Raw genomic sequence first — 26,452 nt, forward strand, 5'->3', positions numbered from 1 at the left:
CTGGAGGGAAAAGCCCTTGCTGAGGAGGAGCTCCCGGCAGTTCGGGCTCTCGGCTGCGGGTCAATAGCTCTGCCGGCCGCTGGGAACAATCAGCAGCCAGCCTGGATCTCTGGGAGCTGCCAGCAGCTGCAGGATGGATCAATAGCGGCACGGGGAGGGCACTGCCCGGCTCCAACAGCCCGCGGAGCAGCAGCAACACCCGGAGGGTTAATACAGCCATTGGGAGGAGCAGGAGAAAGAACTGGCTTTTGATGGGGAATTATGGAAAAACACATTCAATGTCTGCATTTGGAATAGTCTACTACAATTTAACATAGGAAATTTTAGTGAGGGGAAATCCCATCCTAGATAAATGGTGATTTATTTTTTGTTAAAAAGGGGGATTTTTGATAGCCACCATCCTATTGATCATTCCAAGTAATTTCTCAGTCAGTTCCTACAACCACCTTTCTTAAAAAAAATTTAAATTACCTGGAAAGGGAAAAACAAACAAACCAACCCAAAATGCTTTTCAAGATCCCAAAACTCCTCACAGGAAAGGGGATTAAAAACCTGAGCTTTTCTCCAATGAACCCACTTTTTCAGCTGCACCATCCTCAAGTTATTCCATGTTTTTGAGCAGCCAGAAAAATCTGCAGCTGTGAGAAAAACGTATCAAACTGGACTTGGAGGCAGGAATCTGTATCCAGTAGATGGTGCTGCCCCATAGTAATTTACCTGGAAAATTTCTGTATCTCGTGAATAATAATTAAACCTGAGAAGGAATGTCCTAATGATCCTGGGAGCCCCTTTGGTCACCCCCAGCTGTGTTTTTTGTGGCAGCCCAGCCCCTCTCACCTGGCACTTGCCCGTGCGGATGTCGTAGAGCGCCACGGAGCCGTGCCGTGCTCCCACGGCGATGCGGTGGCTGCGCTCGTAGTAGCTCACCATGTAGAACCTGGGGCAGCACAAGGGAAACCAGGTGAGGCTGGAGGGTCAGACTCACCTGGAGCTCCACCAGGGACTTCATGGAACTGGGAACTCATTGACAGATCCACTCCTGCCCGTGTAACGCCTGGCATTCCACAGAACAGCTGGTGGTTGGTGTGGTACCATGGAGCCCGATCACACTGATCCATCAGATTTATCTGCTTGGGAATAGTCTGTGGGATAATCACCAAGTGCCTGATGCACCCTCCCTGTGCTGGAACACCTCAGTACAGCTGGAAATCAGATGGTTACGTGCCCATCCAACACCCTGCGTGACTGAGGGTGTTCCCTGTGAAAGTCAAACAGAAGGGAAGGGAAGTGGAAGGAGAAATAATCAAACTCATCTCAAAAGCAAACTTTCTACTCCAGTGACACCCTGCAGTGGTCCTGAACACCCAGTGTGACCATGTGGTATTTACTGGAATCCCAGCAGCTGCAAAATCCAAGAATTTCAACACTAAATCCTTATTGGAAATCCAAATCCTTGGGGATATCACTGTGCCTTATCACAGGGAGAGCAGACCTGTGTAAGTGCCGGCTACATTCCCAATTAGGTTGGAATTTTGCAGCTAAATTTTCCTCTACCAAAATCTGCCAGAAATACCTGGAATCAGTCTCAAAACCATATTGCTGAGCATATTTAGGGCTTCAAAGAACCCCTCTTTCAGACTTGTCTCCCAGTTCCTGGGGATTCCCAGTGCCACAGCAACTGCTCACACGTCCTGCACTGCAGGACAGCAGCTGGGAAGAAAAGCAGGATGAAACATGGGGGAAAACCAATAAAGAATGAAAGAGAAGGAAGAAAATCCCCAGTTTTTGTGCAGGGAGAAGGGAAAATGCAGCTCAGCTGCAGCTTTGCATGGGGCAGGGTGTATTTCCCTGTATTTCCCATTTCCCCTGGGCTCCACCACGCTGGCACTGGGTGCTGGATCATTTTTACACTGGCTGTAACCAGGAAATACAAGCAGCAACTGCAGAGAATTTTAAAATACTGGATGGCTATAAATCCACACGGGAATAGGGAGATTGGGCACTCATTCCCATTCATCCCTCCCTTTATGTTTTAAGGAAAGCCACTTAAAGCATCAGGAAGGAGCAAGATCATCTCCATCAGTATCCAACCTGGCAAGAGGATAATTGTTCTTTCCGTGAAACTATTCAATATTTTAATAGGTTATTAAATTAAAATGTAATGGTCGACAGGTGATTATTAGAATTTATTGGTTGGACCAGTTTAAGAGGATGACTGGGATATTTATCCACATGTAAAGACACTGGATATGCTCCCCTTGTATAAATCACCTTTTACTCTTTTTTGTGTCACCTAAAAGACTGTTTCACTCTTAATTAGGAAATCTATCCTGCTGGTGATCCCATCATTTACTTCACAGTATTCCCAGAGGAAGAGCTCACCTGCAGATGGCTGGAAAACATTCCTGAAGACCCTTTTTCTTAACTAAGGATCCTTCCAGGCAGTACATGATGATGTCCATCACCTTGGAAACAAAAATTACCACCAGTTGACAATCCGTGTGTTATGCTCTACAATTAAGGTTCTGAAGGTCATCCCATTCCAAGCTCTGCCATGGGCAGGGACACTTCCCAGCAGATCGGTTGTTCCAAGCTGTGTCCACCCTGGCTTTGACCTTTTGCCTGGGATATTTTCCCCAACAGCACGATTTATCTAATGCAATTTAAATTTCTTTTTTTTAATAAGGCAAATCCTCTCCATTCCTAAAGTCCCTCAAAGGGCCTCACCTCCACCAGCAGGTCCACGACATCGGAGGGCATCTTGTCGATGAGGATCTCGATGACACGCAGGATCTCGCCCTTGGCGCGGGCCAGCGTGCTGGTGTGGATGTTCTGCTGCGACTGCGTGTTGGCCGCCAGCGCCGTGTGCCGGTGCACCTGTGGGAGCGGGGACACGGGCAACACCCAACAGGAACAGCCCAGGAGGTGGGAACAGCCCCCGGAGGTGGGAACAGCCCCGGAGGTGGGAACAGCCCTGGAGGTGGGAACAGCCCCGGAGATGGGTACAGCTCCTGGAGGTGGGAACAGCCCTGGAGGTGGGAACAGCCCCGGAGGTGCCCACAGCCCTGGAGGTGCTCACAGTCCCAGAGGTGGGAACAGCCCTGGAGGTGCCCACAGCCCTGGAGATGGAACAGCCCCGGAGGTGGAACAGCCCCGGAGATGGGAACAGCCCCCGGAGATGGGAACAGCCCCGGAGGTGCCCACAGCCCCGGAGGTGCTCGCAGCCCCAGAGGTGGAACAGCCCCGGAGGTGCCCACAGCCCTGGAGGTACCCACAGCCCCGGAGGTGGGTACAGCCCCGGAGGTGGGTACAGCCCAAGGTGGGAACAACCCCAGAGGTGGGAACAGCCCCGGAGATGGGTACAGCCCTGGAGGTGCCCACAGCTCTCGGAGGTGGGAACAGCCCCAGAGATGGGAACAGCCCCGGAGGTGGGTACAGCCCGAGGTGGGAACAACCCCAGAGGTGGGAACAACCCCAGAGGTGGGAACAGCCCCGGAGGTGGGAACAGCCCTGGAGGTGGAACAGCCCCGGAGGTGGGTACAGCCCAAGGTGGGAACAACCCCAGCGATGGGAACAGCCCCGGAGGTGGAACAGCCCCGGAGGTGGGAACAGCCCCGCTCACCTCCTTGGCGATGGTGGTGATGAAGGCGGGCGGGCGGGCGGTGGCGATGAGCGACAGCGCGTGGCGAGCGGAGCGCGCCGAGTCGGCCGCCGGGCTCAGGGGCAGCCCCATTGTGATGCTAAACGGGAGCCGCACAAAGGCAGGCACAAAGGAAAGAAATATAGAGTGAAAAGATTAGAACCAGCTTATAATGTCAGTTCAAGGTCACCGGGAGCACTCCGGCAGTTCCAATATAATGGACTCCCAACAAAGAGCGGTGATTAGGAGTCAGGGTGTTCCAGCATCAACCCCAAATCGAATAATTAACCATGAAGATTGAAAACAGTAAGTGCATCTGTCCAAAGTGGGCAAAAGGCCTTGTTAACAAATTATCTGTATGTGCTGAATACATATCACCCCACGGAGGCACAGGCACAGAGCGTCTTCCAAGGATTTACAGTTTGGTCTTTTACAGTATTTTAAACGCAGCCTGAAAAATCCCCTAGACGGAGTAATTCTCCTTAATTCAAGGCTTTTACTTGCTGTAACAAGATAAAAGCAAAAAGCAATAAGGTGATAAGTGCCCAGCAACTGCAAAAATAAAATTTCTACGTGCACATTATCCCAAAATTCCCCAAAATGCAGAAACATGGAATCACAGGCTGGTTTGGGTTGGATGGGGCTTTAAGGGTCACCTATTCCGCTCCCAGCCATGGGCAGGAACACCTTCCACTCTCCCAGATTGCTCCAAGCCCTGTCCAACCCCGCCTTGAGCACCCCCAGGGACAGGGCAGACACATATTTTTCTGGGTAACCTGTGGAAGGGGTTCCTCCTTCTTTCCTGTGCTCCCTGATTTTTTGGGAAGAGAACAGCAGGAGTTTCTAATCCCAACCAGTTTATTTTCCTTTCCCATCCCTCACCATCACTGTACCAATTAAAACATGGAACTAAATAAAGTCCCTTGCACAAGGTGATGTCCCCATTGGCCTTTCCTTGGAAAACCACATTTAATGTAACTTCCAAGCTCCTGTCCAGGTGTTCCATGAGAAAGGAGTAAGCCAGGGAAGCAGTTATCCCAGTTAACTTTGGGAGGAGGTTGCCAAAGCCAGCAGTGCCTCTCTGGATGCCTGGCAAAGTGTGGATTTCCCTGGAAAGCAACAGGCTTTTAGTGAATTCCTGCCCTTGGGAGGAATCATTCCAGGCCAGGCTGGATGGGATTCACAGCAACCTGGACAAGTAGAAGGTGTTCCTGCCCATGGTGTGGGTGTGGAATGGGATGATCCTTAAAATACCCTGCAACCCAAACCGTTCCATGAAAACCTGTGTGAAACATAGCTTAACTCAGAAAGCAAAAATACAGCCAAAAATGATTCCTATCACCATCCAAGCCAAGAGATCAAAGCCTCAGAATGCTGGGAAAACACTTTATCCTCACAGCTGAGCAGTCTCCCTTGGCACAGTCTAACCTTTGGGAAGCAGGACGAGCCGGGCAAGCCAAGGAGTTCCAAGCACCTGAGTTTTGCCTAACAGCTCAGATTCAGCAGGGAAAAAAGAAACCCACTCGTTTTCCTGGTCAATAAATGTGATTTCTTCTTTTCTATCTAAAAGCAGAAGCTTGACATAAAAGCTCTTTAATAAAACCTCCGGGAGAGGCAGCGGCAGCTGTGTGCCGTTATTGTGTCCACGGCAAATCCGGCACAAAGCGGGAGCTCAGCGGGGCTCCGGCAGGGTGAGATCCACACTTAACCCCTGCACACATTGTTGCTCCATTTCTTTCCATCTCCCTCCATCCTGGATCTGTCAGGAATGTAACAGGCCATTTTCAATCTAAATCTTGTTATGGATTAATAAGCAAACGCTTTCGCGCTTATTATGCAATTTATCATGAGGAAAATTGCGCCGGGCTCCTCAAGGCTCCTCGCTGATCCCTTCATTTATTCCCTGCTCTTTGGAGGGAGAGCCAGACTAATCTTCCTGACAGCTAAGGGTGGAATCACACCAGCAGAAGGACTTGCTGGAGAACTTGGTCCCCTGGACTCTGGAAGTTGGGATTTACATAAAGTGGGGCTCAGGAGGGGTTTTGGGAAGGGACAAGGTGCTGGTGCCTCCTGTCACACTACAAGGAATAACTGGAATTCAGACAAAAAACAATGGTAATCCAATTTGTCCATATTCCCCCTGCTAACACAGGGCAAGGATTCATTCTTAGGAAATTAAAACCTACATAAAGTGGGCAATATCTACCTTAGAAGAATGTCAGACTCCTCAACACTGATGGACACGGAAACACATTTCTGGGATTAAAACAGCCTTACTGCGGGTGCCATTTAAATTCTGTGTTTGCCAACAAATATTTCCTGGAATCACAGAACGGACTGGCTGGAAAGGAACCCTAAGGATGCCATGGGCAGGGTTCACCACCCACTAGCCCAGGCTGCTCCAGGACACTGCAGGGATGGGGCAGGCGCAGCTGCTCTGGGAATTCCGTTCCTCCCTGGCGTTCCAACGTGCACCTGACCCTGCCCACCACCTCGGGGCTGCTCCTGCTCCCGTGCCCGGTTCCTGCCCGGTTCCTGCCCGGTTCTCACTTGGCCAGCTGCTTCTCGGCGTCGGCGCAGAGCTCCAGCAGCCCCATCAGCACGGCCGACACGTCCATGTAGGGCTCCCAGACGGTGAAGCCGCGGCCGATGAGGTCGATGGCGGTCCTGCGGATGGTGCTGTGCGCCGGGAGCCGCGCGCTGGGCGGCTGCAGCAGCAGGAACGTCAGCGCCTTGCCTGGCACAGGGGACAGCAGCCGGTCAGGGTGTCCCCACGCACCAGGGCCACCCCTGCCACAAGCCCAGCCTGCCCCCAGCCCGTCCCACCCGCCCTCGGGCACCCTCTGTGCCGCTGCTGACCCCCAAACACACCCCAAGAAGTAACAGAAATGGGTTTTGGGGGAAAACATAGAAGTGGACTTCTCCTTCACCAATCCTGAATCCCAATCCAGGTTCTGCACACTTTGGAAACACTTATTAATATTGCATTTAATGGCCTGCTCTTAAATAAAAGCAATTATGAACACATAAATGGAGGAGGGCTAAACCAAGCAGCGCCTGCCGATAATTTATCATTATCTCTCCATCGTTATTTATTACCCCTCGATGCTGCTTCTTGTGGCAAAGATAATTGCTGATTTTATCAGCTTTTTCTTGAAGTGTCCTCAACAAGTTGCTTGTTTTGTTTATTAAACAAGCCTCCTGTTGTTTTTAGGACTGGGAAAAGCCAACAGAGTTTTTCCAGTTGATGCACAGAAGCCAGTCCCGATCTGTGTGAAACAAGCCCCGAAATCCCTTCTTGTCCTGCCAGCAGGTGAATTTTGTGCCTCGAAGCCAGAGGCTGATTGAAAAGGCGCCTCATGGAGCAGTAAAACCCCGCTCCTGCCCCTCCTGCAGGGATGTCCCAGGCCGGGACATCTCGGTTTAAAGCTCGGCCCGGGCTCCAGCGAAGGAATGGCTATTGACAAAAACATCGCGGCGCTAATGAGCTGTTCGTTAGGGCAATAAACATGTCACATTAGAGCCAGGCCGACGAGGTAATTAGCCCGGGAGACAAAAACGCGGGTGGGCACCACTCCTCGGGCAGCCCCGAGCTCAGGGAATGCCGTTCCCACGGAAAGGGGCAGCAAAAGTGAATTTTATTCCAGCTGCTGCAGTCTGTATTGGCACATTTGCTCCTTTATTGGAACACCAGATGTGCCCAAATGCTAAAATGGTTCACTCATTGTCACTGCACAGACAGCCCTGGATTCCCAAAATGGCTTTCCTTGCCTTGGAGTCCCTCCCAGCACACGGCTCCAGGCAGCCTTGTTATCCCCAGTTTGCCAATGGATTTTAAAAAATGAAATTATTTGCTCAGGAAAATCAATAGCCCAGGCAGGAATGAGACACTGAGAACTCTGATCAAGATCCAACTAAATCCAAATGATGGACTCCAAGAATAGGATTTAACTTGATTGTGACCCTTTCTAGATGATTTTTTCCCCCTGATTGTCCACAGAGAGACAGAAATTTGGAGAGCTGGGTTAAAATTCCATATCCCTTCATCCCTTTCTGCTCCTGGCCCACCCAGTGAATTTTTAGTATTTTATTTTTATTCCAGGATCTGCTCTCGGGTATCAAATCAAGATATTTTTTGCATAATGATGACCAGATTTTTTTTTTTCCCTCGATTATAATCATGTCCCATTTGGAATTGCTCCAGGGCAGGCTGGACAAGCTTGGAGCACCCTGGGCTAATGGGAATTATCCTTGCCCATGGGATGGGACAGCCACAGCTCCACGTCACCGAGGGCAGAGATTTGGTGGCTCCATCAGATCCATGCCTTTGGTGGATTTAGGTTTGCCTAGAGAAGCTGTGCACTCCCCACCCCTGGAAGTGTCCAGGGCAGGGCTCGGAGCAGCCTGGGGCGCTGAAGGTGACAAATAGCCAAGAACAAAGCAGATAAAAGCACTGCAGGTACTCTGCTTTACCTGGCAGGAGAATAAAGCCTGTCAGAACTCCAGCAGATCCCCCACAAAAAAGGGGGGTACTCACAGGTGTGCCTGGCCAGGGAGTAGTTGGATCCACCACTGGTGAGGCCGAAGCCCTCGGGGATCTGGCTGGAGCTGCGGGGCCGCGTCAGCAGCTTGGGCGGCTCGATCTCGGCTCCGAACTCGGCGCCGATGACTCCCAGCAGCACGATGGCCGTGGCCTGCTTGCGCCGCTCCTCGTAGGACGTGGACGCCTTCTTGGGCTGCGGCAGCCCCGGCAGGCAGCCTGCGGGAGAGAGGAGCGGGTTGTTAGCACTGCTGCCTCAGCCAAATCACCCCTCACAGGAGCTGAGAACTCGTGGGGATAGACATCGCCCAAACTCCCCAGGTTCCAGGTTTGCTTGATCACTGGTAAAAGATCCACGGGTTTCTGTGTTTATCTAGGGATTTCTGGGTTGCTTTTTGCTTTTAAATCGACAAGTTGCAATTTTGATTGTTTTTAAATGATGGGTTTCTTTTTCTGGGATAAGTTCTTTGCGTTATGTAGGATATAAAAGCATCTTTTTGATACAGATCCATCACCACATCCAGCTTCCTATTAAATTTTAGGATATTTCAATTGTAGCACACACCATTAAACCGAACGTATATTTTCATACAGTAAAATGGTTTCAACAGATTTTTAACAACAGGATAAAACCACAATTATGAATTTTACATAAAAGTGAAGTATTTGTTATTAATTAAACATAGTCCAGGGATTCTGAATTCCACTAAGTAGAGGAGGTTTTTTATTTAGAGTAAAATCCCCAAATCTTTGAAGAAATGATTGGAACAAAACCACAGTTACTCATTCTGACAAATAAAGCCCACTCTTATCTAGATGCTAATTTCCAGCATCCTGGAAATTCCCTAGCATTTATTCCAAAAACCAAGGAAGTTTCAATCCTTCCCAAGTGCTGCTGGCCGAGGAGTTGGGAGCAGCACCTGACACGGGATGAGGCTCGCGGATTAACGAAGGGTGGATTAATGAAGTGATGGGGTGTCTCTGTTAATGACATCCAGAGGAGAATAAGGAAGTTAACCAAATTTCAGGAGCCGTGCTCAGGCAGCCCCGCCAGCCAAAAGGTAGAGAAAAACAAGGGAAAGCTTAACAATGGGAAGGGAGGGAAAAAAGGGAAAAAATCGATCTCGGTGCCTTTGGAGGAGGAAGGGGGGCTGGAACAAAGCAGGGCAGAGCAGTGGAAGTGCCCAGCAGCAGTGCCCCAGTGCTGCCAGGCTGCTGCAGGGCTCAGCACAGCCTGGGCGGGCTGCAGGGCATCCGTCTGTCCGTCCGTCCTCTCGGCAGATGCTGTGATGGATCAATAGCCCAGGGCTGACCCAGCCAGCCCGGGAAGAAAGGAAAAGCCAACACATGTGTGGCTTCCAGGAGGAAATTATCCAGGGCTGCAGCAACACCGAGTTAACCCTTACTGCACGGACCACGGAATGCTTTCAGGGATCATCCCATCCTTCCGTTAGCTCAGGCTGCTCCAGGCACTGTCCAGCCTGGCTTTGGACACTTCCAGGGATGGGAATCTGTAGCAAGAGAATTTTTATGTATCAACTGGAAAGGCAAAAAAAAAAAATCCTACTGGGAATCCTGGATCTGCCCCTCATCCACTGTTTTCCACTGGGAAAGCTCCCAGGCCTGGGCTGGGCACCAGGAGCTGAGCTCATTCCTGCTGCCAAGACATCCCTCTTTGTTAACCCCACAAGAAATTCCCACCAGGACACTGTGGGAAGGTTCCACTAGCAATCTGGAATGGGACAGTTTGATCCTCACAGCTGCCATGGAGGATTTTCTGCCCCGGAAAGAAAACAAACCCAAAAATCCCCCAAACCTGCTGAAACTCTGAGAAATTGAAACCTAACCAACCAAACCCCTCAGATACAGCAAAATCCCAAGCATTCCCCTGGAAACCTCTGGGTGGGGAAAAAACCTGCTTAAACAGAGGGGGATAAAAACTCCTTAATGTTTTAGTTTTTTTTTTTTATTACTAGGGGAAGCCCCCAATTAATGGGAATTATTTTCCCCAGCTGAAGTGGCAGGTAGAATTTCCTCTGGAACAACACCTGGAAGAGGAGCCCTTTCATTTGGCCGTGACAATTTGGTATTTTCTCCCTGCACTGCGTCCCCCTTTAATCACAGCATGGGCTGACACGCAGATCCATTTTCCTGACAGGACGCTTGATCACCCTATCACAGGGAGAAAATGAATAACCTCCGAGAGGTCTGCGTGCCACGAGGACAAAACCCGCCGGGATTTTAGCTGGAAAAATAATCCTCAGTATTGCCAAGTGTGCCACTGCAAGCACTGCAGCCCTGGGAGCAGGGCTGGGGTCAGGCTGCAGTTAACACCCAGCTCCTGAGCTCCCCTTAATTGGCTTTGCACACTTCTGGGGGTGAAATTAATTTCAGCCCAGCTTACAGTAAAAGGATTAAAGCCTGAGTAAGTTCTCCAGGTGGAGCTGCCAGAGGAGTGGGTGGGTGTGCTCAGGGTGGTTTTGGGAGAGGTGTGCTGTGCCTGCTGCAGAGCTGGGACAGAGCCAGGGATCCACCTGAACCCAGCCTGACAGGGATCCACCTAAACCCAACCCGACAGGGATCCACCTGAACCCAGCCTGACAGGGATCCACCTAAACCCAACCCGACAGGGATCCATCCAAACCCAACCTGACAGGGATCCACCTAAACCCAACCTGACAGGGATCCACCTAAGCCCAACCTGACAGGGATCCACCTGAACCCAGCCTGACAGGGATCCACCTGAACCCAGCCTGACAGGGATCCCCTAAACCCAACCTGAAAGGGATCCCCTAAACCCAACCTGAAAGGGATCCACCTAAACCCAGCCTGACAGGGATCCACCTAAACCCAACCTGACAGGGATCCACCTAAACCCAACCTGACAGGGATCTACCTAAACCCAGCCTGACAGGGATCCACCTAAACCAAACCTGACAGGGATCCACCTAAACCCAGCCTGACAGGGATCCACCTGAACCCAACCTGACAGGGATCCACCTAAACCCAGCCTGACAGGGATCCACCTAAACCCAACCTGACAGGGATCTACCTAAACCCAACCTGACAGGGATCCAGCCAAACCCAACCTGACAGGGATCCAGACAAACCCAACATGACAGGGATCCACCTGATCCCAACCTGTCAGGGATCCACATAAACCCAACCTGACAGGGATCCACCTGAACCCAGCCTGACAGGGATCCACCTAATCCCAACCTGACAGGGATCCACCTAAACCCAACCTGACAGGGATCCATCTAAACCCAACCTGACAGGGATCCACCTAAACCCAGCCTGACAGGGATCTAGCCAAACCCAACCTGACAGGGATCCACCTGAACCCAGCCTGACAGGGATCCACCTAAACCCAACCTGACAGGGATCTACCTGAACCCAACCTGACAGGGATCCAACCTAAACCCAACCTGACAGGGATCCACATAAACCCAACCTGACAGGGATCCACCTAAACCCAACCTGACAGGGATCCACCTAAACCCAACCTGACAGGGATCTACCTGAACACAACCTGACAGGGATCCACCTAAACCCAACCTGACAGGGATCCACCTAAACCCAACCTGACAGGGATCCACCTGAACCCAACCTGTCAGGACTCTCTCCAGATAAAGCAGAAGTGCCAATATGACCGATGAATCCCCGTGGCAGCGAGCACGGGGAAAACGCGGGGAAACAGGAGAATATTTTACAGAATTTTGGTTACCGATCCCCGGAGTCGCTGCCCGCTCGGCCATTCCCCGACCCGCGGCTCCCTCTGCTGGCCCAGCTCGGGAATCCCCCGCTGGAATTCCCCGCTGGAATTCCCGCCGGGCCCACCCCAGCAGGAATTTTGGGAATTCCTCCCTGACAGCCCACCTTGGATTGTGTCCGCCACAACAATTCAGTGCCAATTACTCATTTCTAATAAAATACAGTGTCAACACAATCAGCGCTCTGGCATATCTGGAATTCTAAACTGGGAATAATTTCATGGCAGAGCTCTTTAAGTGCTGGGAGTTGTCGTGCATAAGAAATTGCAACTCAAATTGGTGGAAGATGTGCTTTTCCACACATAAAATCAGTGTTTTTGCAGCCATTCTCATCTCCTGCAGTTTACTGGAATTTTCTTCTCCCTTTTATGAGGGAATATTTCACTGTGCTGCAGCATCTGGGAACACAAAATGGGTGAGGATGCTGCAGCCTTTTCCAGGGAAATAGGCAGAGACAAAATGGATCCTGTGCTGCTCGGATGGGGAATATCAGGCACCTTTTATCCAGGTCTGAAAGCACTGGGCCCATCCATCAACATTTCCCTCAGAGGGGCACATTTAAGGGATGAGAATCTCATTGTTTTAAAGATATGTTTATTGTTAATAGGATCTTAATATAAAGAGCCTTTAGACCAATGATTTTTAACACTTAAATAAACTGGATTTGAACTTTAGTGACAACTTCCCAACAGGATCACTTGGAACAAATAGTGATGAGTAAGACTTAATTTGGAGTAGTTACAGCCCAAATTCCAGCCAAAATAAAATTTAAAAACCCACACTTTTTAGTACAATAAGGCTTGTTTTTTTAAAAACTTCCACCAGATTTTTGATGTGCAGGAATGGGACCCAGGTCTGCAGGAGCAACCCTTGCATTTTTTGGAAGGTCACACAATAGTCCCCGGCAGGGTGGATGGGTTCCAGTGAGTGGTCACACACAAATTAAAAGCTTTCCCCCCATTTTTTAGCTTGCTTTAGTTAGGTGGAACCAAAATCAGAAAGTCTATAAATTACAGAATAAAAAGCAATTCAAAATGTACCCTGAATAAGCCAATTCACCAAATTCCCAAATTCTGACTATTTGAGCCAGGAGAATTTATGCCCAACTGGGAGAAAACGCTGTGATCCATGTGTGAATTACTGAAACGAAACATTTGGTCTATGTTTAGTTACCCAAAAAAAAAAGCCTTTCAGGCATTAAAAGGAGATTTGAGGACAGAGCAAATTTTCTAAGTAACTTCTGAAATGTTTAAAAGCCACTGAAGTGTATTAAGGATTTTCAGCTAACATGTTTCCCTCTCCCTAAGTTCTGAGGTGCAAATGATCCTTTTAAGAAATGATCTTGAAAACTGGAAGCTTTTGGGGAACCCCAAGATGGAAAAGATCCTATTGAGCACCACACACCAGCAATCCCATCAACAAATATTGGTCTTAATGGGACCATCAGAGAAAGAAACTGAGGTGAAGTTGTCCCAAAATTCTTATTTTCCCCTCTGTTCTCCCAATACAAACCTCACTGTATCCCAGTGAAACCAAAATTCAGGATGCAGCAGCCTTAAATCAGATCTTCCACCACAATAAATTGTTGAGGGAACAGCCATAAAGAATGACAAACAGCCACAGAAAACCTCTATTTTTGCAGATTTCAGAGCTCCAAAAGCAGTGAAAGAGAGACACAGGAATTATCTTGGTAATGTCAGTGATCTGAATGCTCACCTGCTGCGATGTCATCATCAACCAGGTCGTGCTCCTCCTCCTGGACTTTGGCTTCTGCTCCTGAGGGATCCGGGCTGGCACTCGCAGTCTGAAGGGCTTCTGTGGTCACTCCAGCTGCACAACAACCCAACACCCCAAAATCAGGGATCTGGGGAGAGAACTCCCTGTTTCTGCAGCAGCTAAACTCCATTTCACTGCTTCTCAGCCTGCCTTGCTTTGGGCTGCTTCAACTCCACTCCCGCACAAGATGCTCAACCTCATCTAGAAATAGCAAAATCTGGTATTTGTTTGGCTTTCCAGGGCCAGCATGGATTACTCCTCATCCCTGGCATGTCCTGGAACAACCTGCTCTGCTGGGAGGTGTCCCTGCCCGCTCCAGTCTGGAGCATTCCAGACAGACACCAAATCCTCTCCATTTGTGCTGCCACACTGCAGATTTTCCCTTCAAAACAAACCACAACTCACCAAACCAACACAATTTTAGTAATATGGCAAGCAGAAGGCCTCTCAGCTAATTTCTGGGCAGAAAGGAGTTAGAATAAAGAATATTTCTTTATGCTCCTTCCTCTCCTTCTAGCAGAAAATGCAACTTTACACAAGTCTGTTATATACCAAATAATTCTTATTCCCTTCAACTCTTCCAACACTGTATCCTTAATTCCAAGAGTTTCAACACTTAAAAACCTAATCTCAATTTGCTAGTTTTGACCCACTGGGATGGTTTCCAGTCTAACTGAGCTCAGAGAAACACAGTGACTGGGAATGGGGGTTCCCCAGGCCCTTTCCCTGGATGGATGGCTGGGAATGGGGGTTCACCAGGCCTGGATGGATGGCTGGGAATGGGGGCTCCCCAAGGCCCTTTCCCTGGATGGATGGCTGGGAATGGGGGTTCCCAAAGCCCTTTCCCTGGATGGATGCAGGGAATGGGGGTTCCCCAGGCCCTTTCCCTGGATGGATGGCTGGGAACGGGGGGTTCCCCAGGCCCTTTCCCTGGATGGATGGCTGGGAATGGGGGGTTCCCCAGGCCCTTTCCCTGGGTGGATGGCTGGGAATGGGGGTTCCCCAGCCCTGGATGGATGGCTGGGAATGGGGGTTCCCCAGGCCCTTTCCCTGGATGGATGGCTGGGAACGGGGGGTTCCCCAGGCCCTTTCCCTGGATGGATGGCTGGGAACGGGGGGTTCCCCAGGCCCTTTCCCTGGATGGATGGCTGGGAATGGGGGTTCCCCAGGCCCTTTCCCTGGATGGATGGCTGGGAACGGGGGGTTCCCCAGGCCCTTTCCCTGGATGGATGGCTGGGAATGGGGGGTTCCCCAGGCCCTTTCCCTGGGTGGATGGCTGGGAATGGGGGCTCCCCAGGCCCTTTCCCTGGATGGATGGCTGGGAATGTGGGGTTCCCTTTCCCTGGATGGATGGCTGGGAATGTGGGGTTTCCTTTCCCTGGATGGATGGCTGGGAATGGGGGTTCCCTTTCCCTGGATGGATGGCTGGGAATGGGGGGTTCCCAGCCCTGGATGGATGGCTGGGAATGGGGGTTCCCCAAGCCCTTTCCCTGGATGGATGGCTGGGAATGGGGGTTCCCCAGGCCCTTTCCCTGGGTGGATGGCTGGGAATGGGGGTTCCCCAGGCCCTTTCCCTGGGTGGATGGCTGGGAACAGGGGGTTCTCTTTCCCTGGATGGATGGCTGGGAATGGGGGTTCCCCAGGCCCTTTCCTGGATGGATGGCTGGGAATTGGGGGATCCCCAGGCCCTTTCCCTGGGTGGATGGCTGGGAATGGGGGGTTCCCCAGGCCCTTTCCCTGGATGGATGGCTGGGAATGTGGGGTTCCCAGGCCCTTTCCCTGGATGGATGGCTGGGAATGGGGGTTCCCTTTCCCTGGATGGATGGCTGGGAATGGGGGATCCCCAGGCCCTTTCCTGGATGGATGCTGGGAACGGGGGTTCCCCAGGCCCTTTCCCTGGGTGGATGGTTAGGAATGGGGGTTCCCAAGGCCCTTTTTCTCCCTGTTTCCCGGCCGAGGGGCAGTGCCAGGCGCTCCTTACGGGAGATGACGCTGTCCATGTACTGGGGCAGGTAGGGAGCCCAGGTGTCGATGGTCTCCTTGCGGCCCGCCTGCTCGATCCTGCGCAGCTCCGCCAGCAGCAGCGCCTGCGCCGCCTCCCGCACCTGCAGGAGAGACAGGACAGCTCTGGGGTCATGCAGCACGGACACCAGCTCCTCACAGGGTTAAACGGGGCTGTAACTGAGAGTATTCCAGCAGCAGTGCCTGCAGGACACCCACAACAGCCAAACACAGCTCTGGGGTCACACACCAACTCCTCACAGGGTCAAACGGGGCTGTAACTGAGAGTATTCCAGCAGCAGTGCCTGCAGGACACCCACAACAGCCAAACACAGCTCTGGGGTCACACACCAACTCCTCACAGGGTTAAACGGGGTGTAACTGAGAGTATTCCAGCAGCAGTGCCTGCAGGACACCCACAACGGCCAAACACAGCTCCAGGGTCACACACCAACTCCTCACAGGGTTAAACTGGGCTGTAACTGAGAGTATTCCAGCAGCAGTGCCTGCAGGACACCCACAACAGCCAAACACAGCTCCGGGGTCACACACCAACTCCTCACAGGGTTAAATGGGGCTTTAACTGAAAATATTCCAGCAGCCAGCACAAACACATTTCTGCTGCCCTCAGTTTTAGCTTTTGTATTTTCCAGGTTCTGTACTGCGTTAGTGTGTAACTCTGAATTTCACAGGAAGAGTCAGCAAGCTCTCCTCAGAGTTTAGTCACACAGAACAATCCTTTTCCAGCCCAGAACCAGGGACACTCCTACAGCTTCGGCCCCAAAAGTGCCAACAGCAGGGAATGGAGGAGAGCAACCTGGGAGGGTGGGACTGCACAACCTGGAGCTGGAATTGGACAATTAACCCAATATGGAAATGGACCAAAACTTACAAAAGTGTGAAAACTCGTGACCCTTGTCCATCTTGGGTGTAGCCTCAGCCAGGCTTTGCACCGCCCAAGGTGTGAAGGCCTTTTAATAAATCCCTATTTTGTTCTTTAACTCTGCCCAGGCTCTGCTGCAGGCATCAGCTGCTAGAGGGTCACAAAGCACACACAGCCATGCCATTCCTGACAGGGTGAAACTGGCTCTAAAACACTCTGGAACGACAATAAAACCTGCTGGCAATGAATGAGTGGGGCTCCCAGCCCAGGAACATCTCACCACCAAACCAGGAGCCCCCAGAGCAGGAGGCTGGGCTCACCTCCAGGCAGCGATCCTGCCAGCGGCGTGCCAGCATCTCCAGCAGGGGAGGGCGGAACTTCTCCAGCCCCAGCAGGTCCGGGAGCATCACGCAGTGCATGGCAGCCAGCTGGCTCCAGCCTGGGGAGCACAGGAGGGAGCACGCCTCAGTTCACACGTTCATTTGTGGGCACAGCCACAGCACACTCACAGTAACAACACACTCAAGGACCCCACGGGCTTTTTGGTGCTCATTTAAACTCATGAGCATTGACCCAAGCACAGTCTGCTGCTATCCTTATTCTCCCCCTGAATCTTGCTTTTAGCACACCAAATCCAGGTGCATTCCTCCTACAGCTCTGTGCAGGTAAAACCAGGAGAGAAACACAGAGTTCAAATAACACAGTGTGTAAAAAAACTCCATATTCTATTAAACAGATGTCCGATATTACATTCAAATCTCCACCAACACCAAAACTCAGATGTAAGTGTTGTGAAACCTGGGGGAACCTACCCCAGGTACCCCGTGTTCAAAGAAAAAAATCCCTTAAAAATCAACTAAAAATAACAATGAGGAAGGATTTCAGCTGAAGTAAAGGACAAGTAGAAAAGTGAGGAAGGAATACCTTCGTTGACTAAGAAACAGGAATGGAAAGCAGAAGTGTCAGAGTGCCCAGATTCCGTGCTGGAAGCAGCAGCAGGAGCAACTTGCAGAGGAAGAAGAAGAAATAAAAGAGAGAAAAAAAGAGGGAAGTGAGGAGAGCAGCAGCAGAAAAACGGGTTAGTATCACTGGAGAGTGGAAAACAAGGGGAGGCTGTGATGATGTTCAACTCAAATGTTCAACTTAAAAATAACACTCAGCTTCAAAATAATATTCAACCAAAAATAATGTCCAACTTAATGAGAATTCCAGGTTTTCCAAGGAGGAAGAGGCAGTCATGCAGCTGCAGAGGAACATGGAGACAGCGACAGAAACTGGGATGTTTTGAAAAGACCAAAATACATCAAAATTAAGCGATTTTAGGTATGTTTTTAGGCAGGTGGCTTTGGTTTCATTTCATGCTTGACTGTAAATTAGAAACCCAGGAATTTCGCTGCTTCTTTTCAAGCTTTTCCCACATTTCCATAGATTTGAAAGTTGTACTATGCACCAAAGGCCCAAAAAATCAACCTTGAACACCCTGAGCTGCCCAATCTGTCACTCCAAGATATCCAGGATGAACTCCTGAGGGCTGGCTGGAATTTAACTTCGTTTTAAATGGGCCTCCAGGCAAAAATGTAACTACCACAGAAATGCCAAACAGCCTAAAGGAGAGGGACACGAGTTCTGGAACCCAAAAGAGCACCTGGGCCATGTGTTTTGGAAACTCCCATGTCACCATTAAGGCTGGACAAGACCTGTCAGATGATGGAATCCAACCAGGAGCTGGCCCACAGTGCCCACCACTCCCCATCTGCATTCCAACCTTTCTTCCAGGCCTTCCACCCCACCAGCACGTGGGAGGCACAGAGCGGCTGCAGTAAATCCCTTCCCACCCCACCTGCACAAGGTGCATCAAAAAAGATGCTTAATTTAGGAAAACCAGAAATGATAGCTGCACAAACCCACCCCAGACTGAAACTAAAGCTTCACCCCAGAGTTTCTGCCTGGCTTGGCTGGAGTTGCTCACGCTGTTCCAATGTGAGGAGTTCCAACCAGCCAAGGAGTGATGCTGGCACCAAGCTGGGATCACTCCCACAGAAACACTTTGGGATGAGTCTGTAGAGCCTTTATTTCCAGGCTCCTCAAAGCCAGAACGTTTGGGAGCACTGAACACAGGCAAAAACTCCTTGTCAGGGAATGATGCCATGGCAGAATCAGCACCTTGTACTGGTTCTTGAGCAAGTCCTAACACCCAGTAATTTCATGGAGATTAACATTACATTACTACCTTGCTTTGTCCTCCCATGCAGCAATTTTCTCTCTCGACAACAAGGTGTTAAATTCAGTGCAATGAGCTGCAACGACAGATCCAAGGGGTGCCAAGGAAGTGGTTTTTACCTTGTTTGATTTGCCCTTGTGCTGCATGGCTGGACACGGCAGGGGGTGGCTTCGCCTTGGCCATCTCAGGGGTGCCCGGCCTGGGTGGCCTAAACACGAAACATCCACAGGGAGATCCATCAGCTGCAGCCCCCAGGGCTTTGGGAACCCCCCGAACCCACGGCGAGCTCCGCTGGGCACAGCCATACCTGGTGGGGCCTTTCTTCATGTGGTCCCCGATGAAGGTGGCGTTGGTCATGCTCATCAGCGTGTTGGCCAGCGAGATGACGGAGAGCAGGTGCTGCGTGGTGACAGCCCGTGACACGCCGTAGGTGCCCTTGCCCAGGCCCTCGGTCACCGAGGCCTTCCTGCCCAGCTGCTCCCAGGCCGCCCTGCCCACGGGCTGGTTGTAGCCGGGCAGCATCAGGGACATGTGGCCCCCGCGCGACAGGAGGCCGAAGGACACGGAGCAGTGCGGCTTCAGCATGCCCAGGCGCTCCAGGCAGAGCTCGTCCAGCACCGAGTTCAGGCCCCAGGCGTGCAGGCAGGACATGAAGAGCTTGGCCGTGTCCATGGTCAGGTTATACTCCAGCAGAGTCAGCGGTTTGGATTTGCTGGAGCGATACTCCGGGTCGCCGTCTTCTCTCCTCTGCCTCACGGCCTCTTCGTCCTCATCCTCATCATCCAGCAGGTGCTCCTTGATGTTCTCCTTGATGGTCTCCTTGACCTGCTGGAAGAGCACGGCCGCCCGTTTGCCGGTGAGGAAGGAGCCTCCCTTGTCAGAGGCGCCGGGGGCTTTCTGGAGGTTCTCCGGGGACACGAGGGCGGCGCTGGGCCGGGACGCCTCCTCCGTCAGCAGCTGGATGATCAGCGCCTCCACGTCGAAGAACAGCACGTGGATGTCCGGGTCCGTAACGTTGGTCTTGATAGCCTGAACCATCAGGGAGTTGTGCGAGTATTTCGGTAAATTCCCCTGCGAAACGAGACAGCAAGGTGAAATTTCCAACAGGGTGAGTGTGAAACACACCCACAAGCCACAGAAATTCAATTTACAGGTGTTTACAGATAAACGGAGCTCTCCAAGTGAGACACAAGTTCACCTTCCCCTCCTGAACCCTGTGACAGCGTAGTTATATTGCAAGGAACAGCCAAACTGTTATTAAGCTTAAAGCACATTAAAGATTTCTTATTTGCAGGGTGAACAATGGAATCAATATATCCCATTGGAGAGGAAGATGCTCAGATTCACCCCAACCTGCAGTTACTGCACCACTTGGTCACTCCCCTTCAGTCCATCTTCTTCCTCCTTCCCTCCCTCCCAAGGGGGAAAAAAGGCAGGAGGCAGGGAATGAAGGTGCTGTGGGAAAAAAGCTGAAGAATGTCAGAAAGGAGACTGGAAACCAGAACATTAACAAAAGCTTTCAAGCATTAAAACCTTCATTCCCTAACCCTTTCATTCACTGGCTGAGGAGCCCACACATTTGTACCCTGCAGGTATGACTGGAACATCCCCAGTTCTGCCTGCATCCAGCAGGAGCAGCAGCAGAAGCTCTGAGCAGACATTTTTCTATGGAAACATGCTGGTGGTGCTCCAGTTCTGCCTGGATCCAGCAGGAGCAGCAGCAGAAGCCCTGAGCAGACATTTTTCTCTGGAAACATGCTGGTGGTGCTCTAAGGAATGATCTCAGCACAGAAGGTGACAGCACAGGGCAAAAGAAGGGGCTGGGAATGGAGCTGTGCTGCTGTCTGCTGGCCACGAGAGCAGGGCAGCTCCAGGCTGGATGTTGGGAACAGCTCCTCATGGACCATGGAACAGGCTGTCCACGCCCAGGGCAGGGCTGGGGAATTAAAGCCGTGGGGATGTGGCACCTGGGGACACAGGATAGCAGAGGGACAGCGGTGGCCTTGGCAGTGCTGGGGAACTGATTTCAGAGGGCTTTTCCAGCCTAAAGCACTGCATGACTGCGGACTCTGTAACTCAAGCTGCACAAAACCAAAGAGCAGGATACACACTGAAGCAGCATCACGGACAGCACACAAACAGGGGAAGAACCATGTTTAGGTTTTGGAGAGCCCAGGCCGAGAACCTGCTGGTTACAAAGATGGAAACTTCCCCTATTTCATTCCTTCTGGAAAGACCCACCTTATCCGAGGCCTCGGAGGCCAGCAGGTTGGTGGCCAGCGTCTGCAGCTTCTGGTGGGCCACGTTCTTGAGGGCGGCCAGGCTGCGGCGGGTCATGGCCTGCTTCAGGTTGACGGCGGGGTGGCTGAGCGCGTCCACGGCCGCCGGCACGGCCTCGTCGCAGGCGCTGAGGATCTCCACGGCCGTGATCCCCATCACGCAGCGGTCCAGCGCCCCTGGGGCGGGGAGGGGACAGCTCAGTGGCACGGGGCACAAACAGTGGGTGTGACCCACGCTTTAGCAGCTGGGCTCTAGCAGCACTGCTGAAAGGATGGGATTCCCTATGCTTCCATGAGGTTCACAAGCCCCCCAGTGTCATTCTGTACCGAACGCCAAACAGAAATGTGCCACAGTGCCTGAGTTCTCCCCTCAGACACAGCTTCGACAGCACTAAGGGCAGATCTGTATTTGTGTCCATTAAAAATGGATTAACAGCAGCTCTGAGCTCACCAGTGTCCATCTGCCAGACGTACACGGAGCCATCGGAGCATCCCACCACCAGGTAGTCATCGGACGGCCTCCACTTGATCACCTGGATGGGGAACAGGTGGCGGGAGGCCAGCATGATGCACTTCTTCTCCCTCAGACTCAGCAGACCCACGGAGTGATCGCTGGCAACAGAGCAAACGCAGTGCTGCACTCTGGCCTAACACAGGAAAAAAAATAAACAGCTTTGTCATAACGCAGAGCTGATATTAAACACCTTTCCCCCACTGGGCCGAGCAGGGTGACCAAAAGGCTCTTTAATGCACAAAACTCAGGCACCTACATCAATGCTCAAACTCGCTGAGGTCACTGGGAACAGAATTCCCTGACCAGAAATTCCCTTTAATCCATCCTTTGCACGTCATGACAAGAGAAAAGGTATTAAACCCCATTTTGCTAAGCAAACCCCAGAGTTTTCAATCAATGTCACTTTGTTCATTAAATTCTATTTATTCAGCTAAGTTTCAGGAGGCAAAATTGTCTCTAAACCCTATTTTCAATAGGTTTAATAAAGCCCCTATTTTCAACCCTTTACAGAATTAAAGCATGGTGGAAGAAACCATAAATACCAGAATAATCAAGCTGGTTTTTGTGAAGGCCTTGCAAGAGCTGGGTCTGTGCTACACCCCCGGCATTCCATGCTGCATTCCCTTTCTCCAGGAGGACTGAGGTGCTGGAAAGGTTATCCTAGAGGACTTACACTGCAGTTTTCTGGTGGAACCAGCAGCTGGGTGATTTCTCCCCCGTGGACACAGAAGATGTGTTTCATCTCTCCCGAGAAGATGTCCCAGATGATGACGGAGAAGTCCACCCCCCCTGAGATCAGGTACCTCTGGTCGTAGCGGGAGGACACCTGGTGAGGGTACAGCAAACAGGTGACCTTGTTCCGGTGGCCTCGGAGCGTCCGGTGCGGGGGCCAGCCTGCCAAGAGGGAGGGAAACAGAAATTCAGCAGAACAATTGGCTCCCAAGCGTTTGTCGCAACTCACACCCCCAAACCATGAGGATAATGCCACATGGAACCCACAGGTCCAATGTCGGAACTCAAAATGTCCCTCAGACATTTTCAGAGGTTCCAGGCCTTGGTCAGAAGCATTTTAGACCCTGGCAAGCAGCTGAAAACAGCTGTGATTTTGAGTTTGAACCATGGAATGAGTTACCAACTTTGAAGGTGGAACAAGCGGTCACAGAGAGTTAGATGGTATAGTAAAAGTAGTCACAAATTAGAAGGTAAAATTTTTTAGTATTGTACAGGGGGGTTTTAACACCTGTACAGGGGGGTTTTACTTTGTACAGGGGGGTCAGGAGTTCTAAGATGGAGGAAAGTGGGCCTGATCCTTTTCTTCCTCCTTCTTCTTCCTTACCTCCATGTTCTTGGTGATGTTGGCATTTTTCTATTGGTTTAGGCTGGGGACACACTGTTCAACGTAGATGACAGATATTGGCACATTATTGTAAATATAGTACACGTAATTTCTGGTATTTAATGTTTGTACCATCCCACTGAGGGCAGAGCCCCACACGCTGCCCTGCAGGACAGACCTGCGGCAGGGCAGCAGAACATGTTATAGATAAGCAAAAATAAACAACCTTGAAACCAGCACAGACGAATTATGGCTTCTTCTTTGGCAACGGGGCAGAAAGACAGAGACTTTCTACAATCTCGGAATCACCAATACCCACAGATTCCGACAGTCCAAGAGCAGCCCAAGCACAACACCCGGATCCCACCAGGAACCCTGGCAGGCTTTTCCCATGGAGATCTCTAGTGGCACATCAGTACCAGCACTGCAGGGCCAGGAACAATTCTGGACAAGGCAGGAGATGCTCCCTTGCCTGATCTTTGCTCCTGCATCTCAAACCCCCTGCAGAAATACCCAACTGACCTTGCCTGGGTGAACAGCTGAAGGGACTGCCAGCACAACAGGGCACAGCAGGTTTCTGCACTTGCACCGGTGCATGCCGTACCTCGGCGCAGCATGTGCTCGCCCTGCAGCAGCTGCACGATGGCAGCATTTGCACCCGCGCATGCCGTACCTCAGCGCAACATGTGCTCGCCCTGCAGCAGCTGCACGATGGCAGCATTTGCACCCGCGCAGGCTGTACCTCGGCGCAGCATGTGCTCACCCTGCAGCAGCTGCACGATGGCAGCATTTACACCCGTGCATGCCGTACCTCGGCGCAGCATGTGCTCGCCCTGCAGCAGGTTTATGCATTTGCACCCGTGCAGGCCGTACCTCGGCGCAGCATGTGCTCGCCCTGCAGCAGCTGCACGATGGCAGCATTTGCACCCGTGCATGCCGTACCTCGGCGCAGCATGTGCTCGCCCTGCAGCAGGTTTATGAATTTCCACCGGTGCATGCCGTACCTCGGCGCAGCATGTGCTCGCCCTGCAGCAGGTTTCTGCATTTGCACCCATGCACGCCGTACCTCGGCGCAGCATGTGCTCGCCCTGCAGCAGCTGCACGATGGCAGCATTCGCACCCGCGCATGCCGTACCTCGGCGCAGCATGTGCTCGCCCTGCAGCAGGTTTCTGCATTCGCACCCGCGCATGCCGTACCTCGGCGCAGCATGTGCTCGCCCTGCAGCAGCTGCACGATGGCGGCATTTGCACCGGTGCATGCCGTACCTCGGCGCAGCATGTGCTCGCCCTGCAGCAGGTTTCTGCATTCGCACCCGTGCATGCCGTACCTCGGCGCAGCATGTGCTCGCCCTGCAGCAGGTTTCTGCATTCACACCCGTCCATGCCGTACCTCGGCGCAGCATGTGCTCGCCCTGCAGCAGCTGCACGATGGCGGTCTGCGTGGCCGGCACGATGACGATGCTGCCGTCCTCGCGGCCGCACACCAGCCGCCCGTGGGCCGGCATGTAGACGCTGGCCGTGACGCGCAGCGGCTCGCTGGCGTTGGCCACCATGCTCAGCTGGTCGATGATCCCCGCGGGCCGGGGGCTCAGCTGGTCAAAGGCTTCCTGCAGGGACCTGGACGTGGCTGTCTGCAGGCCTGGGAAGGAGGGGAAACAGCAGGGCTAAGGGGGAGGATTTAGCAGCTGCACTGATCTGATTAAGGTGAAGATACTACAACTCCTGCGAGGAAATAACAATTAAACCCCAGCCTAACGATCTGTGGGAGAAGCAGCACGGCTTTACCCAGCAAAAGCACAGAGATCTGGCTGTCAGTTAGGTACCTTTTGCACCCTCCTGCTGCTCAAGGGCGTCGGGCACGCTCCAGATGCACAGCCTCCCTGAGGAGTCCCCTTGGATTAGGAGCCTGTAGGAGAACTCTCGCTGGCCACAGAAGAAGCGAGTCACTGGAGGACATATCAGGAGCTGTTGGAAAAGTAAGGAACAACCTCAGACCACGGCAAAGCACACACTGAGCTCCAGGCCTCCTTCCTTTCAAAGCACAGCCCATGACAGAGCTCCACAGGAAGAGATGCACCTGCTTCTCTGCTCTGTCCAGCACGCTGTACAGCAAAGGCGGAATCAGGTTCTCCACTGCCTTCCCCACATCCCTGCGGAACGAATCGCTGGCTGGGAGGCAGCTGGGGGTAGGAACAAAGAAAGGAGATAATCAGTTTATAATAATAGAATTCCTTGCATTTACAGCTTGATTCCCACAGTAGGACATGGGCGCTGCTCCCATCCTCATGCTCTGATGACATGAGGGCAAGGAAGGAGTTCCCACATGATTTATGTGGGAATATTCAAATCAAACATTATCTCTACCCAGAACAAACACATCTGCACTCCATGAAGATGTCAGAAAGAATGTCTTTGGTTTTACACTTGTCATTTTTAACCGCTTTGATGCCAAATTTTGAAGTAATTTCATAGTTTTATGTTTACATGTCTTCCCTTACTGGACTTTCAGTATTTCATGAACTCAGTTCAATTCAAATTAATCAAAAATCAAATAAAGGGGGTATTTTTCTGTTGAGTACCTGGCTGGTAATTTATAGATGAAGCTTTGTCCATCCTCTGTCCATACAATCACTTTATCAGCTGCCACAAAGTCCCCACCAGTCCAGGTCTGCTCGTTTTCACTGGGCACTGAACATAAGAGGGAATAATCTCCAGCATCAAAGACCTGAGAGGAAACAGGAACAAAATCTGTTGTTATTAACCAATTAATTCCACACCGGACAGCAGCTGGTTTTGGGTTTAGTACCACAGAATCGTGGAACGGTTTGGGGTGTTAGAAGCCTTAAGGGCCACCTCGTTCCAAACCTGCACTGCGGGCAGAGATTTGGATTACATACCCAGAAATACATCAAACACACAGCAGAGGGACATGAAGAGACTCGGAGCACCTTCACCTGGATGTTTCCATGCAGTTCAGTGGAGGTTCAGGGGAGAAGGGCGGGAGCTGTGCTTACCCTCCAGTACTTGGAGCACACGACCAGGAGCGAGCGCTGCGTGAAGGCGCAGAAGGAAATGCTCTGGCAGTTCTGGCAGTAGATGGGCTTGGACTCCTCCTCGAACACGGGCGTGGTGTCCTGAAACAAAGAGAGCCAGAGCTCACCAACTCCTCCCTGTGCCAGGCCCACGGCAGTGCCACACGGCTGATTCTGTGCACAGCCAAACCCTCGGAGCAGTTTTATTCCTGCCTCCTCCTGAGCAGGACTGCAGGAGTCCCCTCTGGGCACCTGAGCCTCCAGCAGCACAGTAAATTGATTTTCCACTGCATCCCACCAGGAAGTGCCACTAATCCAGCAGCCAGTGCCTACCTGCATCCGACTGACTTCTGAGGTGATGATCCAGACTTTCAGGATGCCAGTCACAGACACAGCCACGACAGTGTCCTCTGGGAAACACAAAATGAGCCTGAGGCACAAAGAGCTACTCACCTGG

At 51.7% G+C, this 26,452-nt stretch overlaps 1 protein-coding gene across 3 annotated transcripts in view; it reads right to left on the reverse strand.

Annotated features, from left to right (window-relative positions):
- LOC140681724 (WD repeat-containing protein 7) overlaps positions 1–26,452 on the reverse strand; it is a 41,873-nt gene that overhangs the window by 6,737 nt on the left and 8,684 nt on the right. For 2 of the 3 annotated variants that reach the window (XM_072921974.1, XM_072921976.1), the window contains exons 6-26: positions 26,329–26,405; positions 25,978–26,097; positions 25,543–25,688; positions 25,041–25,143; positions 24,787–24,928; positions 24,354–24,602; positions 22,301–22,521; positions 21,565–21,760; positions 21,076–21,290; positions 19,142–19,905; positions 18,954–19,042; positions 17,538–17,618; positions 16,934–17,052; positions 15,711–15,834; positions 13,670–13,783; positions 8,178–8,399; positions 6,191–6,377; positions 3,623–3,740; positions 2,728–2,877; positions 2,383–2,465; positions 838–937 (exon numbers count right to left, since the gene is read on the reverse strand). In XM_072921974.1, coding sequence (XP_072778075.1) covers positions 838–937; positions 2,383–2,465; positions 2,728–2,877; positions 3,623–3,740; positions 6,191–6,377; positions 8,178–8,399; positions 13,670–13,783; positions 15,711–15,834; positions 16,934–17,052; positions 17,538–17,618; positions 18,954–19,042; positions 19,142–19,905; positions 21,076–21,290; positions 21,565–21,760; positions 22,301–22,521; positions 24,354–24,602; positions 24,787–24,928; positions 25,041–25,143; positions 25,543–25,688; positions 25,978–26,097; positions 26,329–26,405 — 3,620 coding nt within the window. The remainder of the gene's footprint in view (positions 1–837; positions 938–2,382; positions 2,466–2,727; positions 2,878–3,622; positions 3,741–6,190; positions 6,378–8,177; positions 8,400–13,669; positions 13,784–15,710; positions 15,835–16,933; positions 17,053–17,537; positions 17,619–18,953; positions 19,043–19,141; positions 19,906–21,075; positions 21,291–21,564; positions 21,761–22,300; positions 22,522–24,353; positions 24,603–24,786; positions 24,929–25,040; positions 25,144–25,542; positions 25,689–25,977; positions 26,098–26,328; positions 26,406–26,452) is intronic. The other variant, XM_072921975.1, reaches the window with a different exon arrangement.

This window comes from Taeniopygia guttata, chromosome Z (genome assembly GCF_048771995.1).
Source record: "Taeniopygia guttata chromosome Z, bTaeGut7.mat, whole genome shotgun sequence".
Taxonomy (NCBI): Eukaryota; Metazoa; Chordata; class Aves; order Passeriformes; family Estrildidae; genus Taeniopygia; species Taeniopygia guttata.